The 17595-nt window shown below is 41.6% G+C and overlaps 1 protein-coding gene and 1 long non-coding RNA gene across 5 annotated transcripts in view; one reads left to right on the forward strand and one right to left on the reverse strand.

Annotated features, from left to right (window-relative positions):
- The window catches only part of LOC137335168 (eyes absent homolog 1-like), a 213686-nt gene that overhangs the window by 23687 nt on the left and 172404 nt on the right, over positions 1-17595 (reverse strand). For all 4 annotated transcript variants that reach the window (XM_068000348.1, XM_068000346.1, XM_068000344.1 and 1 more), the window contains exon 11: positions 3508-3597. In XM_068000348.1, the coding sequence (XP_067856449.1) occupies positions 3508-3597 (90 nt within the window). The remainder of the gene's footprint in view (positions 1-3507; positions 3598-17595) is intronic.
- Positions 1-17595, forward strand: part of LOC137335169 (uncharacterized) — a 202937-nt gene that overhangs the window by 4652 nt on the left and 180690 nt on the right. Inside the window, exon 2 of the long non-coding RNA XR_010966352.1 lies at positions 4927-5001. This is a non-coding gene — a long non-coding RNA (uncharacterized lncRNA). The remainder of the gene's footprint in view (positions 1-4926; positions 5002-17595) is intronic.

A 17595-nucleotide genomic window follows, 5' to 3' on the forward strand; every position in this document is an offset into this window, starting at 1 on the left:
CAATCCTCTATCCATGCTAATATATTACCCCTAACCCCTCTTGTGTAACAACCTTTTGTGTGACAACTTATCGAATCCCTTTTGAAAATCCAAATATACTACATCCACTGGTTCCCCTTTATCTACCCTACTAGTTACATCCTCAAAAAACTGTAATAGATTTGTTAAACACGATTTCCCTTTCATAAAACAATGTTGACTCTGCCTAACCATGTTGTGATTTTCTAAGTGCCCTGTTACTTCCTTAATAATGGATTCCAGCATTTTCCCGACCACTGATGTCAGGCTAACTGGTCTGTAGTTCCCTGTTAGCTCTCTCCGTCCTTTCTTGAATAGCGGTGTCACATTTGCTATGGACAGGGAGCGTGGAACGGGCTGGGTCTGTGTTCTTGTGCCTCACTCTTGCAGGACGGGATCTCACGAGCCCGGCTGTTTATACGTTGATGAAAAGCCGAATGTACTCTTGTTGTGCACCTTCTGCCCTCTCGTTGCCCTATGCGTGCTCTTGTTGCAGCAGCCTTACCAGTAGACATAACAGGTGGCTTTGAAATTAACCTGTGCCTCCTGCAAATAACCGTCTACAAGTTAAACTCTAAGTGAATGAGATTGCCAGCTCTGCACTGAAAAGGTTGCCTTTCAATCACACTAAATCCCTTCATGTAAGCATTGACCACATTTACAAAAGCACATAGAAGTACTTAGCAAAGGAGGCTTGAACACTGCTTGGGAGGCAATTAAGCTCCTCCATCTGATTTTCATGACCTTCCCTCTGTCTTTTCTCCCATGTAATCAGGTTTGGCTGCTCTGTCTCATTGCCACTTCTGTTCTCAGCTCAAATACATATTTTCCTCTTGACTGCACCAAGGCTATACAGATGTGTCATTAGCAAATGGAGTTCTTAATTATCTGAATTAAGGGGCTAAGAGGTCAGACACAACCTCTCCCAAATTCACAGCAAAGCACTGATCTGTGTTTTATTATTAAAGCTACTTTTCTCCAGGCTTACAGAAGGAGTAACCTGTATACATTTACTAATTCTAACTGTGCAAAAACAAAAATCATTCAAATCACTGATATGTAAGACTTTAACAATCGACTTCATGGCACTCTCCCTAAAATTACAGAGTAAAGCCGAGCTGTACAATTACTAAATAGAATATCCTGTTCTAAAATGCCTATAGGGTTCTTGTAAACTTAGTGCCATGCACTCTATAGGAGAATGTGGGATGAATTGTCAATCCAGCAGGATTATTATATCTTGTAAACTGCATCCTTAAATGCTGCCACACAACATGCTGATGCACCAAAAGACAACTCCCCCCAAACTGTGGAACTCTTTACCTCTCTCATTTTTTCCTTTCAATGCATTCATCGGGTCCTCGAAACCAAAACTTGGAACACTCAGTGCCAACTACTCATTGATTTACCTTGTCTTCTCTGTTCCTCTTTTTAACCTTAGTGCTCTCCTGCTTTATGTAAATTGGCCCTTCATTGCTCTCATTTAAACAAATACAATTGCTTGTTAAAATGACTCGGAATCCTGAACCTTTTTCTTTCTTACATTTGCCCTCAAAAATGTTTCTATTTCTATTTCTATTTCTTTGATGCCTAAAATTCAAGAGTTTATACCAATCTGATAGGACAACAGTAGTTCTAAACAAACATGCATGTATGTGCAACAATCATGAAGAGGAACCCTGAGTATTAACATTCTACAGTCACATTATATGAGTTGAATATTATCAGATATATATTGTGTAGTAAATGTGAGGGTTATCATGTTACCTGGTGAGGAAATTCTTTCAAAAATTACAGACAGGAAATGAGTTTGGATTACCTGTATCTTTTTGTATATACATGCCTGATGTTATTTAAACTCTAAAATATGTCCGAGGGAGCATAGCTCTGTTACAAATATACCCATCTAGTCCGTGGATAAGTGCATTTAATTGAACAGAGTACATTTAATTCATACAAATGCATAAAAGTATAAATAACCGAATTCACCAACACAGCTGCAAAACTAAAACAATGATTCATTGAAAGTGAATGCAGGTCAATGGGTAAATGTGTCACATGGTGTGTCACTGAGCCATTCAAATCAGAGGAGTCCCAGATTTGATGCCTGGTCTGTGTGGATCACAGCTGGTGCAATAGTCGGGGTGCCGCAATTTGTCTCAGCATCCCTGAGAAAAGGAGGGCAGAAATGAGCCAGGATTGTCAGCCCTGACCACATCCGGTGACCCCTGATGGAAAGTGCTGGTGTGCAGAAAGTAGTCAAGGATAGAATTAGACTAAGAGGGGTAAATTGGACTTGGGCCATAGCACAAAATTGCCGGCATCGCATTGGCAGCCTGTTATATGTCCCGCCCAATATTCAGGCCCATTAATGTCAATTGAACTGGATATCGAGCGGGGCGTATAACAGGCGGGGTGTATATTGAGTGGGGAGTATAACGGGCGGGGTGTATATTGAGTGGGGCGTATAACGGGCGGGGTGTATATTGAGTGGGGAGTATAACGGGCGGGGTGTATATTGAGTGGGGAGTATAACGGGCGGGGTGTATATTGAGTGGGGAGTATAACGGGCGGGGTGTATATTGAGTGGGGAGTATAACGGGCGGGGTGTATATTGAGTGGGGAGTATAACAGGCGGGGTGTATATTGAGTGGGGAGTATAACGGGCGGGGTGTATATTGAGTGGGGAGTATAACGGGCGGGGTGTATATTGAGTGGGGAGTATAACAGGCGGGGTGTATATTGAGTGGGGAGTGTAACGGGCGGGGTGTATATTGAGTGGGGAGTATAATGGGCGGGGTGTATATTGAGTGGGGAGTATAACGGGCGGGGTGTATATTGAGTGGGGAGTATAACGGGCGGGGTGTATATTGAGTGGGGAGTATAACGGGCGGGGTGTATATTGAGTGGGGACTATAACGGGCGGGGTGTATATTGAGTGGGGAGTATAACGGGCGGGGTGTATATTGAGTGGGGAGTATAACAGGCGGGGTGTATATTGAGTGGGGAGTATAACGGGCGGGGTGTATATTGAGTGGGGAGTATAACGGGCGGGGCGCGTAACAGGCAGCCGATGCATCACTGCCTGTTTTGCACTATTGCCCAAGACCAATTTCTACCTCAAACCATGTTGCCTCCCCACCCCCCACTTGGTCGAATAGCTTTCCAACATTCTCTCTCAGGCTCGCACATGGGGAATAGTCCTTAAGTGAAGCACTGGAGGACTGCCAGTGCCCGTGGAGCCAGATCCGAGAATGAGACAGTGCCTTCAGGAGAAATGAGAAGAAAAGGGGATTTAAAAAAATGTAAATACAGGATTTGCTCTTGATGAGCCGCATAAAATGAGTGTCATTTTGAAATGTTTAGTTGTCATTGACAGATATGTCTGAACCTTTTTGCTGGGCGGTTATGAATATGCAGGTAATTTCAGAAACCCTGACACTGCATTCTATGATGGTTCTGGTTTGTTCAAATATAGTTCTTCCTTACCTCTAAGTCATTAAAGAATAGGTGCGTATCGGCCAAATTAAAAATCATTTCCTCCATTCGCAGTCCAAGCGACACTGCTGTGGGTGTGTCCTGTTGAAAGAAAACAGTAGATTTAAGCTCCACTTCTGTGAGTTCTAGCCATGCCTTTTAGAGAGTTGCTTAAACGTGAATACACAATTATTTGGTTCTTTAAGTGATATTTTATAAAATAGTTTCTGGCTAGCAAAAAAAAATCATATCGATCAATCGATTCTATTAATTGATCCATGTACAATGTGACTTACAATTACACAGGATAATACATGTATAGTCTGACACACAGAGTAATGCTCTCATTAAGTAACCTTTCCATTGTAACACGTAACCAACACTCACATAAGGTGAAGCACTGAACAATACTAACAGGGTAATGCATAAAGAAAGAAAAAACGAACTTGCATTTATATAATGCCTTTCACCAACTCAGGACATTCCAAAGCACTTTACAGCCAATTAAGCACTTTTGAAGTGTGGTCACTGTTGTAATATGGTAAACGCGGCAGCCAAATCTCACATTGCAAGGTCCCACAAACAGTAATGAGCTAGGGAACAGATAATCTGTTACAATGATGTTCATTGAGGGATAAATGTTGGCCAGGACACCGGGAGAACTCCCCTGCTCTCCTTCGAAATAGTGCCGTGGGATCTTTTACGTCCACCTGAAGGGGGCAGACGGGGCCTCTGTTTAACATCTCATCCAAAAGACGACATCTCTGACAGTGCAGCACTCCCCTGAAATGTCAGTCTAGGTTATGTGCTGAAGTCCCTGGAGTGGGATTTGAACCCACAACCTTCTGACTCAGAGGCAAAAATGCTACCACTGAGCCATAGCTGACACCTAGTACTGAATACTCAGGGAAATGGTGACAGGGTATTACATACACAGGGCAATCATTACACAAACTATGAATTACACAGATTAACATTCATGGGGTAATGTCTTTTTCCTCCATTTTTAAAATATATTTTTATTCCACTCCCCATCCACTGGAATTTAGTGTAGTACACTTTTCATTTATGATGGTCTCATCACAGTCCATTATCATATGGTCACAGGCACAGCAACAGACATAAGAGTGAGTCTATTGTATGTCTGGTGTCACTGGAAAAGGCTGTAGATGGAGAATATTCTGGCAACCATGTGCTTAGGTTATGAAGGACCTAGCCTTCTCTAATGGTACTTTTGTGAGAAAAATTATTTTAAAATGCTTTTCAGTTTGTTATTTGCTATTAGTGGTCATATCAGTGTTTTTAAACAGTTGAGCTCTGCGATATGATGCCTTTATAAGGTGTGAAAGACTCTGGTTGCCCAGTGCACTTCATCACATTGTCTCACGTATGTAAATGTAGGGCCTAATGCCTGTTTTTGGCCCCTTCTAGGAAATTGGACATCATGGAGGGGAGCAGGAGCCGGGCCTACTCTGCTCCGGATTCTTCAGCGGCTTCCACCAAAAGGTTAGTTTTTAAAAAACAATTTAAACAACGGAGTGCTCCCCCGACTTCACAGTATCGTGATCGACACACCGCCCCCAAACCCGGGACTTAACCTTCGGGCTGCTCCCAGCGAGGCAAGTTGCCCAAAATTCATCTTTGTAAAATGGCCGAGCTGCCTGTGGAGGCACGACAGGAGAAAATGTGATTCTAAAGTGAAGTGGATTAAAAAGATATTTTCTTTTTCATTCTGTGTTGGAGTAGGATAAGTGTGGAGCTTGTCATTGGTGTGTCGACAGGCGGCTGTAGACTTTAGGAACATTCTTTAGAAGTAAAATAGTTAGGTTAACCCTCTCTCTACTAGTGTAGTATCATACCATCGTAGCATTTTTGCGAGGCAGAAGAATTTGTGTTAGAATTTATCCATTTTTCTTGAAACTATTTTTCAATATTTTCATTCGCTTATATAATAATTACCACTTGGAGAATTTCACCTAGGAATTTGAATGTTAGTCCCAGTTTGACCTCAGCTCTCAAGAACTTGGCATTGAGTTAAAAAAAAGATGTCAGCTAGGCACGGTTGATGCCGGATTTTGAATGTTCCTGTGAGCTTGATGCCTCAGAGGTTGGTATCAGATTCTCCAGACGTAGTATAGAACTGACATTAAAATGTGACCCTTGCGAGACCCTTTTTATAACATTACAGAAATCCCTTCTTGTAGATACTAAATGATAGAAAACATATTTAGGGTGTAAATTAACTTCACAATTCAAAGAGTTCAGATATTATAGAACCACATTGCTTGGGGACAGGGATCATGGATCAAGTTTATCCTGACTTAGTGCAGCCAGAGCTCGACTCAGTTACAATTTACTGAAACATTAATAATAAGGCAAAATATGTTTCAGTTTCAATTTGTTTGTTTTGTAACTATTTTTTAACCTAGAGAGTTCAAATAAAACTTTATTCTGTGCAGAATAAAGCCTCCAGTCTTCATGCGAAAATGAGAAGTTACAGGTAATCATTTTTTTATACAGGTAATCATTTGTTTTAATTTGAAGTTCCTCCTTAACAAATACTTTGTCAGAATGTTAAGATTTTTACATTTAGGTTCCATGGCCTAGATTTTACTCTGCTGAAATGGTCAACATATCTACAGGTTGTTTTTTTTTCTCCCAGTGGTAACTGGCATATTGGGATGAGTCCTAACAAAGGTCTGTCTGAGTGGAGAGTGAGGCTAGGTTGTAATAAGTAAAATCTTTTCCCTGCTTGAGCTCCTTCTCACCCCTGAATTCTATGTCAGAGAGAGAAGAAGGGGCCTTAAAAAACCTTATTTACTCTATCAAAACCCTTCATGATTTTGAACACCTCTATTAAATCTCCCCTTAACCTTCTCTGCTATAAGGAGAACAATCCCCGTTTCTGTAGTCTCTTCATATAACTGAAATCCCTCATCCCTGGTATCATTCTAGTAAATCTCCTCTGCACCCTCTCCAAGGCTTTGTCAGCTTTCCTAAAGTGTGGTGTCCAGAATTGGACACAATACTCCAGCTGGGGGCATAACCAGTGATTTATAAAGGTTTAGCATAAGTTCCTTGCTTTGTATTCTACGCCTCTATTTATAAAGCCAAGGAGCCCATATGCTTTTTTTTAAATCAGCCTTATCAACTTGTCCTGCCACCTTCAAGGGTATCTTTATGTGAACCCCCAGGTCTCTCTGTTCCTGCACCTCTTTTAAAATTGTACCATTTAGTTTATATTGTCTTCCTCATTCTTCCTTCCAAAATGCATCACTTGCTAATTGCTATGATTAGTCAACAACTCCAATATCATTGTATCATGTAACTACCAGGATGTTAGAAGGCGAACTAGATGGACCTTGGTCTTCTTTGGACCAGCAATTCCTGTTTTTATTTAACAGTCCTTTGCCATTGACTCTCAGTGACCAATCGTACTTCCTGCTATGATGTGATAAATAGAACAGTTTAAAATGTCTGCTGGATTGTTGTGAAATACAGCATTATTACTTGCTCTTTAACAAATGTAAGTTATTGACTGTAGAACAGTTCAGTGACATCAATATTCCCAATAACTATAAACACAATTAATATGACTTTTTAAGGAAATACAGTTTGTGGCCTGCGCTCAAAAATGAGCAAAACTTCTTTCAGCATTCCACATTATTTCAAGTTTGATTTGGCTCTATCGAGTGTCAGCAAGCTTGGGGATTGGTAAATCAGAATGGAGTGATTTATTAAGCACACAAACCCCTACTTTGTAAACCAGGATAGTCTGTTCCTTGAAATGACTAATCAAAGGCGCAGCCTGCAGCAATCACTAGCCTGAGACTCTTATGGCTTTCTTCAAAATAGAAATGCTTCTCAGAGTAGGGACTTTCACAATTTATTGTAAAGCCACGCAACTGCTGATATCAAGAGACAGGTGTCAGGTGAGCTTCAGCTGTAGCGGAAACCGTGAGTGGGCTGTGTAGCCCTGGAACCTACTGCAGCATTGACCCAGAAAAGCTGCTTTTTAGAATCAAAATATATGATGTTCTTTGCTATAGAGTTCAAGGAGGAGAAATTTAACTCATGGCTGTCTGTTTTGTGCCCAAAAAACAGCAGTCAGGAGCTGAAAATCAGATAGGGTGGGAGGGAGTTGGGGGGGGGTGCATTTCAGTTGATCCACTGACGCCCAAGGCCCAACTGATGCCATATTGCGTCAGGCCTGAAGATGGGCGATCAGCACACCCACCTTAAATAGGCGTACGGTTGCCTTATTAGGCAAATTCGGGTCCTACATTGGACGCAAAACTCAGGTTACAAATGGGTGGAGTTTGCATCACGTTAGCTCCGAGTAGTCGTATTGGATCTTGAGCAGACTAAGCAGTGGTCCTTAAAGGGACCGTTGGAGGCCATTCAAAAAATGGCCACAAATCCTTCTCAAAGTAATATTTTTGTGGAGGCAGAAGGAGCAGAAGCGCTCCTTCTAGGGCCACAAAAAAACTGCGGGCCGCTGACGGCCCAAGCTGGGCCCCCTCGCTTTTGTTTCCCCTCCCCCACCCACCCCGGACTTACCTGCGGGTCGGCTCGTCGTCAGATCTAGTCTGAATTTGTCAGGCCCTGACCGACGAGCTGCATCAGCATGCCCGTTTGGCATCCGCAGCTCTCACCGCTTCCATTCAAATGAGGCCCGATTGCCGAATTTGGCGTGGGCCTCAGGCTGGCTTGGATCGATGAGCGGAGCAGACGCTCCACTGACTTGCCACTGTGTTGGGATTTCTCCCACCAAGAGTCTATATAAACTATCCAAATACTGGGACACCGATGTTACCGAAACTAGCTCACACACTATCTATTTTAAATGAGGCCTGAAGTGACGCACTCGTAAATCTGGCAATAAATTTGGATTTCAAGTTTATTCTTGTGTCTAATAATTTCAAATGACCTGCGTATTAAGGAAGCATTGCTTTGAAAGTGTAAGTGTCAGATTGGCTCAGTGGCAGCATTCGTCCTCCGAGTTAGAAGGCTTTGGGTTCAAGCTTCACACCAGAACTTGAACATATAAATCCAAGCTGCTATTTTAATGTAGCACTGAGGGAGTTGCTACATTGTCAGGAGTGGCATCTTTTGAATGCCTGTTCCGCTGGATGTAAAAGAAGCCATGGCACTTTTTTGAAGAAGTGCAGCGTTCGCCCAATGTCTTGGCCAACATTCACCCCTCAACCAAAAGCACCAAAACAGATTAACCAGTCTTTAATCTCATTGCTGTTTATGGGACCTTATTGTGCACAGTGACTACACTTCAAAAATTGGTTGAAAAGCGTTTTGTGCATGTAAGGTTTTATAGAAATGCACATTCCTTCTTACCTCAGTACTAGGAATGTAAAATTAAATATTGATTCTAAGTGATTTCCAACAGTCAAAATATAAAGTAACATTAAAACTGATGTAAGATAAGACTGTAGCAGTGTAAGCAACAATCGTAGGAGCCTTAGTTTAATACTGTGTCTTGCTAAACTGTTTAAAGTGTGTGTGTGGGGGGCGGAGAGGGGGGGACTAAGATTTTGAAAGGGGAAGGAGCAGTAAAAGAATGGGATCTGAGGGACAGGACTCACTCTTGATTGTGCTGCACCAGTTTGTAATTAGAGAGAAGCAGGCTTTTTAAATGGGGCCTCCAAAGATAGGCTTCAATATGAACTGTCCTGGTGCTAGGCCAATACTTCCCCAGTATATGGTGGGATAATGTAAACTGGAAATCTGTTTAAATTAGGCCTCTCAAGCCACCGAAAAAGTAACTAAAGCAATGCCTTAAGGGTGTGAAGCATGATGCATGGGCACTCATGCTGATGCACGATATATTGAGACTACAGACAATAAAATGTAATCTGAATTACTGCTGAATAATGTGAAGAAAATCTGACAAATTGGGATTTCAAGCACACAAGTATGTCTGTAAACAAGCTGCACAATTAAAAAAGCAAAAGAAAAAGCAAAATGCTGCTGATCCAATATTTTCAGTTCTGACGAAAGGTCATCAACCTGAACCTAAATCCTACCTTCCTCTCTCCAGAGATGCTGCCTGACCTGCTGTGTGTTTCTAGCATTTTCTGTTTTTATGGCACAATTAAAGGGTAGTTAGTACCTACACTCCAACCTTTTTAACGCAAAGTTAAAACATTTATGCTGCTGCCTGTTTTTCTGGTTCTCTCACATACAATTGTGGAGATCTTTATTTTCCGGAAGTAAGCTTTAGTTTATAAAGACCTTGCAACATAATTGCAGGATTCAACAGGTACTGCTAAGTTTTTTTTGTGTGTGTGTACCTGCAGCTGAACAGACTGGCGTGTCTCTGTGATAAGCGTTTCCAAGTAATTAAACTATTGCTGTCAGCTTTTACCTTGCAAGGAACATGCTTTGTGTTCTAACTGCAAGCGACAGCATCTCGATGATCTCAAAGAGCCCTCAGCAACGCACTAATCCCTGCCTAACCTCTGGTTGACTCGTTTACAATTAAACCCACATTGAATACAGGTCTAATTTTAATAAAGTACACTCCCCTACACTTACTACACCATAGACACAATAGACTACTTTCAGCCTCATCACACAATATTTGATAGAACTCAGGGCTCTCTTTAAACTGCTCTCATTGGGGCACTTTTCTTGAAGATCTTGAGAATGGACAGATTAAGTGTTGACAAGCTTTTTTGAAAAAATTTGCATTCATCCGAATTAATATGATTCCAGAGAATGTCATTTTCAATATATGGGAAATTTGCCAAAATTAACTCCCTGATGTGGGTGATAAGCTACATAGGAGCAGACGTAGGCCATTCAGCCCCTCGAGCTTGTTCTGCCATTCAATTAGATCATGGCTAATCTGTACCTTAACTCCATTTATCTGCCTGTGCTCCATATCCCTAATACCCTAACCTAACAAAAATCTATCAATCTTAGTCTTGAAATTTTTAATTGACCCAGCATCCACAGCCTTTTGGGGAAGAGAGTTCCAGATTTCCTCTATCCTTTGCGTAAAAAAGAGCTTCCTGATTTCATTCCTAAATGGCCTAGTTCTAATTTTAAGATTATGACCCTTGTTCTGGATTCCCATACCAGAGGAAATAGTTGTTCTATATTTACCTTATCCAATCCCTTTATTATTTTAAAGACCTCGATTAGATCACCCATCAAACTTCTAAACTCAAGGGAACACAAGCCAAGTTTATGCAACCAGTCCTCATAATTTAACCCTTTAAGTCCTGGTATCATTCTGGTATATCTGCGCTGTATCCCTTCCCAGACAAATATGTCTTTACTAAAGTTCAGTGTCCAAAACTGAATGCAGTACCTATAATTTAACCCTTTAAGTTTAGGTATCATTCTGGTGAATCTGCACTAAACCCCTTCCAAGACCAATATACCTTTCCTGAGGTTCACTGCCCAAAACTGAACGCAGTATTCCAGATGGGGTTCTGTACAACTGAAGCATCACTTCCTCACTTTTGAATTCCAATCCCCTTAAGATAAAGGCCAACATTCCATTAGCCTTTTTGATTACTTTTTACACCTGTGCACTAGCTTTAATGATTTGGACACCTAAATAACTTTGCTCCTCCACAGCTCCTAGTCTCTCACCATTAAGAAAATATTCAGATTTTTTTTTCTTGGATCCAAAGTGGATGACCTCATACTTCCCCACATTGAACTCCATCTGCCACAGTTTTGCAAATTCACCTAGTCTTTCTATGTCCCTATGTAACTTCCTGCTCCCATCTACGCTACTTACTGTGCCTCCTAACTTAGTGACATCTGCAAGCTTGGATGTACAGCTTTCTATTCCTTCATCCAAGTCATTAATATATGGCAAAGCGAGCAGTGTACTCATCCAGGAGCGGCAGCAATCAGGCTGGGCTGCCATCGGGGACTCAGGGGTACGGTCTCCAGCACAATGTAAGTGATCCAAGAAGGGAAGTCCAGGGCAGGGGAGGCCCAAGGTTACCATGTGGGGTCGGGAGGAGCTCTCCTACTCCTCATGGCCCACAAGGAAACACAAACAAAAATATTTATAAACTTACCTTATTGGTCCTCTTCTGGCTCTGGCTGCTGTTCCCAGCAGGTTTTGCCTGGTGGGGGAAGCCACCACTGCTCCCCCGCTCAGGCTTCACTTACAATGACAGATCAGGCCCTGATGACGCCCGGTCTGCACATTTAAAGAGGACCCCATCGGCTTAGGGTGGGTGTCCTTATCATCTTCAATTTAAAATGACAGTTGGCCAGATTGGGGCGGTAAAGGAGTGGCTAAGTCCCCAGCTCTGTTTTGACTGCCCACCCGCATAGTTTGCACCAGGTGGGGAGAGTTAAAATTGAGCCCTATGTCTTTGATGATAGATTCCAGTAACTCCTTCCCAACTGATGTTAAACTAATGGATCTGTATAAAGCATACATTAGTGCCTCGTCCCTTGTGCTGGCTACTACACCTATTGCATTGACATAGGCTGCAAACAGTGTTTGTAACTAAATTCTAAGCTGCCTGAAAATAAGCTGATCACTAGTCTGTGAAGCTCAAAATCTAATTTGGGCCTGAAGCATTTTTACTGGGACTAACTGAACAGATGGGTATTTTATCTATTATCTGTCCTCAGCAGGTCCACTTTGAAAGTGGGAGTCTTCCTATCAGGAATCCATTTTAAAAAATCAATCTACTATCCCTTTTAAAAATTAAACCATTAAACAATAAGAATTTTGTTTACTTGTTGCTATATGTTTCTGTTTTGTCTATTTTTTGTTGATTTTTAAAAAATATATATTTTTGAAAAGCACCTTAATGTGGTGCGGCACCAAATCGTATAAGGTAAGGTTCCAGGTTTAGTCCATGATCGCTGCTAAGTTAATTGGTCTCAATCAGGATGTCAGCGGAGGGGTCACTACAATTGACCATCATGACCCTAGCTAAATGGGAGAAGAAACAGCCATGGTTCCCATTCCTGTCTGCAGTATAATAACCCTTGCTGGATAAGTTCATGTGCATGAATGTCATGGAAGGACATAACTGACCTAGGCTCTGATGATCTCCATGATTGAATTATCCTGCCAAACTTCACTGTCCAGGCTCACAGTTGAAAAATGACCACTTGGTAAAACACCAGGGGGTAGCTGGCATCTATGATCCATACCAGCATGAATTGCCAGCTTTAGTGACGGGGTGGGAATGGGGGTGGGGGCAGGGGTGGGAATGGGGGTGGGGGAAGAGAGGGAGAAAAAAAAATGATTTGTCCATACACGGAATACTGTTTGATCTCATTGGTGAACTGTTTTGCCAAATTACTGAGCCTGACACATGTCCATGGGACCCCCAGTACATTCTGTGGGGTTCTCTTTAGTCATGTGTCTTATGCACACTGTAGGTATATTTTTAGCTTTGTTTCTGCCCAGTCTATTCCGTGGGCATATCTGTAGCTTGGCGTCTGTGGGATGCCCAGTGTATTCTGTGCCTTGCATCCATGGGATGCCCAGTCTATTCCATGGGCATATATTTAGCTTGGCGTCTGTGGGATGCCCAGTGTATTCTATGTCTTGCATCTGTGGGATGCCCAGTCTATTCCAAGGACATATATTTAGCTTGGCGTCTGTGGGATGCCCAGTGTGTTGTGTGCTTTGCATCTGTGGGATGTCCAGTCTTTTCTATAAGTATATTTTTAGCTTGACATCTGTTAATGCCTAGATTACTCTGTGAGTCTATCTTTGCCTTGTTGTTTGTGGCTATAGATTTTATCAGGCAGCAGTGTTTTCACTGACATGAGTACAAGAGGTTTTCTTCATCAAAGCTTTTAGAAAAATATGGAGTTAAATCATATTGTATAATATAAGCACACAAACACTTAACATAATTGTATAAAGTCCCTTTGCCTGTTGTTTTAATGGGGCATTAATCTATTAATAAATGGGTTACAGCACACTGTAGTTTCAAGACCCTAGTTTCCACATTAATCTCCTGTTCCCAATTTCTTTAACTACTTTTTTATGCTAAAACAAAAAATTAAGTAAAGTTAATTTTCAAATACCTCCTCTGTCCATTAACACCAGAAATAGTCTACAAAATGGTCACCAAAGTGAAGCACTAATCATTGCATCCTCATTTAAATAAGAACTTTATTTAGGTTCGGTGCTGAGAAGCATGATTGACAGATTATGGAATTTCTGAGTGAAACACAACTCATGCCAGTCATGGCTACAGATCCAGCTCAGGTCAACTCTGGCCACAATGCTTTTGTTCTGCTCTTGTTGCTCATCGTAATTATTTTTATGCTGCTAATGCAGTAGGCACTGCCATCAGGACCCACTCTGGACCCTTATAATGCCTTTATGGTGTAGAGGTTGATACCGTTGCCTAACATTACAACAGTGACCACACTTCAAAAGTACTTAATTGGCTGTAAAGTGCTTTGGGATGTCCTGGCATTGTAAAACGCGCTACATAAATGCAAGTCTTTCTTTCTTTTTAACGCACCCCACCCCAGTGTTACATCTATTTATTTTTAGTTTCAAGGAAATAGTGTGAAGTAGCAAAATAAATCTTTATTAGGGAAGCATGGACACCACGTGACAGCACAAGACTGTTTGGCACTCTTAATACAGTTTAACATGGGTAACCCTGGCTTATTTTGGAGCATTTCAGTGGAACCAGCGAAAAGACTCCAAACCTGATGCTTTTCTCTGACAAGACATGAATAATGATGTTCATGGCTTCTTCAGCAAAAGATGGCTTTGACCAGAAGTATGCTAAGAATGTCTGTTACCAACATTAGTGTCCAAGTGGTTGCTGGTGCCAGAAAGACGCTGACTGGTGCTGATGGCCTGGAAGCTTTAGAGACATGGGAAACTGGAGGGGCCATTCACAGACTGGTTATGGGTCACTGTTGAACTGTATGGTCTGACCTGTGGTGTCAGGTGGCTCATCTTAGTGTTTACAAAGGAAGGTTAAAAAGGATTGTGTAACATTAAGAGTCAGTATCCGGTTGGACGGGTGAGTATAAGCTGGACCAAACTGATGTGAAAGCAACAATTTTGCTGTCTGTGACATGCTCCTGTAAGAATCATGGTAAAATTTGTAAAAATTAATCTGATTATTTAAATTCACAATCAGCAGTATAGTTCAGTAAACAAAAAGCTTCTGGACAAAAATAATACTCGTTAAGTGTTATAGGGCTTTACAAACTGGACTTGTTTTATTATGTTCATTATATTTTCTTTGCCATTTTCCTTCTATCCCTTCTTCCTGCAAGTTACTGTATTCCCCCGTCAACACTATTCTCATTAGCTCAGTCTAACTACGTAAACAATTCCATGAGCAGCGTTTACTCCCCAAAGAAGGTGACTCTTCTCTCCAGCCCCTTCCTCTTCTCATAAGGGGCCCACTCCACTTCCCTGGAGTATTTTTCTAGACAAAGCAAAACTCAGCCATTGGCAGAATCCAACTCAGTCCAACTGATTATCAAAGTACAAATGATTGTTGAGACTTTAATTGGAACTTGGGTTTCCTGACGGAGAGTCCAACAGTCTAGCATTGCAGCTAGTGGGCCTCCTCGGGCTGGATTATTGACGCTTCCATCAACTAGATATCATCTCAAGCTAAACCATTGTTTCATTCCGTTTGACTTTTTTCTTCAAAACTACTCTTCTTGGTTGGGCAGATCAGAAGTAGAAATTCTTAGGATTTTGTTTTTCTACATACTAATTAACTAGACTATCTGTAGTTTCCATAGCAGCCACTCTTATGATTTTTTTAATAACAGCTACTATATTTTGGGTTAAATTTTAAGATACTTTTTTAAAATCTGATTTGGTGGTCTGACCGTATCATTTTTAATGTTAGTGCTTGTAGGTGTGTTCGTTAATGTACAATACTTGGCCGTTAATCATCTTATTGCCAAAAAGAATGATATTTTCTCTTTATCCTTACTCAGTTACATTTAGAAAGGGCCTGTTCAGCAGTTACAGAGGAAATGCTCGGAGGAATTGGACGTTTGGCAGCATGTCAGTTATCATCGGACTGAAATATGTATCAACTGTTCAGCTGCCATAAATTTGGCCGAGTGACATGGCAACGACCGGTTCTGGGAATTCAAAACATCCCCAGACAAACCAATGAGCCTATTGTTCAGTGTATGACTATCACAAAAGTTGTAAGGTGCCAAGTCCTCAAGCCTTGTCATTTGATGTGCAATAGGCGAAATTATGTTGATTATACAAGAGCATGTAGGAGGCTGTGCCTGACTGTTGTTTGTCCCTCACATTCATAGTAAATAAAAGGTTCCCAAGCTCGAAAATTGCTTTAGTTTTCTATAGCAAACCCTTCAAAGGTATTCCGTGCCCAGAATGCTTTCTCTTTTAATTAAAAGGTGCAAAGAGAAAAGTGGGGAGGTTTATTCGTGCAGGGATTCTTGTGGTTTAGTGGCCTGTGTTTAAGAAGACTGTAATTAGTCAGTGGAGTTGAACATTGTTACCGCAGTGTGAACTTGTGAGAACTCTGTGGTATAGCCACCGTACTGCAGAGAATGTTTACAGCTCAACTAATCATTCTGATTTGAACAGCCTACAATGCATTTTCTGTTCAACTGTACTGTGTATTGTTATGGTCTCCATATTACAAAAAGGATATAGAGGCACTGGAGAAGGTGCAAAAAAAAAATTACAAGGATGATCTGGAGAACTGAGAGGTTATAACTATCAAGAAAGGCTGAATAGACAAGGGCTCTTTTCTCTAGAGAAGAGAAGGCTAAGGGGTGATCTAATAGAGGTCTTCAAAATTATGAAGGAGTTTGATAGCGTAGACATAGAGAAGATGTTTCCACTTCTGGGGGAGTCCAAAACAAGGGGCCATACATATAAGATAGTCACTAATCATAGAATCATAGAAAGTTACGGCACAGAAGGAGGCCATTCGGCCCATCATGTCTGCGCCGGCCATAAAAGAGCTATCTAGCTTTCCAGCACTTGGCCCATATCCCCGTAGGTTACAGCACTTCAAGTGCACATCCAAGTACTTTTTAAATGAGTTGAGGGTTTCTGCCTCTAGCACCCTTTCAGGCAGTGAGTTTCAGACCCCCACCATCCTCTGGGTGAAAATGTTTTTCCTCAGCTCCCGCCTAATCCTTCTACCAATCTATGCCCCCTGGTCACTGACCCCTCTACTAAGGAAAATAGGTCCTCCCTACCACTCTATCTAGTCCAGTCATAATTTTATATACCTCAATTAAATCTCGCCTCAGCCTCCTTTGTTCCAAAGAAAACAACCCCAGCCTATCCAATCTTTTCTCATAGCTAAAATTCTCCAGCCCTGGCAACATCCTTGTAAATCTCCTCTGTACCCTTTCTACTGCAATCACATCTTTACTGTAATGTGGTGACCAGAACTGTGCGCAGTACTCAAGCTGTGGCCTAACCAATGTTTTATACAGTTCTAGCATAACCTCCCTGCTCTTATATTCCATGCCTTGGCTAATAAAGGAAAGTATCCCGTACGCCCTTTTAACCAACTTATCTACCTATCCTGCTACCTTCAGGGATCTGTGGACATGCACTCCAAGGTCTCTTTGTTCCTCTACACCTCTCAATATCCTCCCATTTATTGTGTACTCCCTTGCCTTGTTTGCTGTCCCAAAATGCATTAACTCACACTTCTCTGGATTGAATTCCATTTGCCACTTTTCTGCCCACCTGACCAGTCCGTTGATATCTTCCTGCAGTCTACAGCTTTTCTCCTCACTATCAACCATACAGCCAATTTTTGTATCATCTGATAACCTCTTGATCAAGCCCCCCATATTCAAGTCCAAATCATTAATATATACCACAAAAAACAAGGGACCTAGTACTGAGCCTTGCGGAACCCCATTGGAAACAGCCTTCCAGTCGCAAAAATACCGGTCAACCATTACCCTTTGCTGCCTGCCACTGAAACAATTTTGGATTCAACTAGCCACTTTCCCTTGGATCCCATAGGCTTTTACTTTTTTGACTAGTCTGCATGTGGGACCTTGTCAAAAGCCTTATTAAAATCCATGTACACTACATCAAACATATTACCCTCATCGATCCTCCTTGTTACCTCCTCA

The sequence above is a fragment of the Heptranchias perlo genome, chromosome 19, assembly GCF_035084215.1.
Source record: "Heptranchias perlo isolate sHepPer1 chromosome 19, sHepPer1.hap1, whole genome shotgun sequence".
Taxonomy (NCBI): domain Eukaryota; kingdom Metazoa; phylum Chordata; class Chondrichthyes; order Hexanchiformes; family Hexanchidae; genus Heptranchias; species Heptranchias perlo.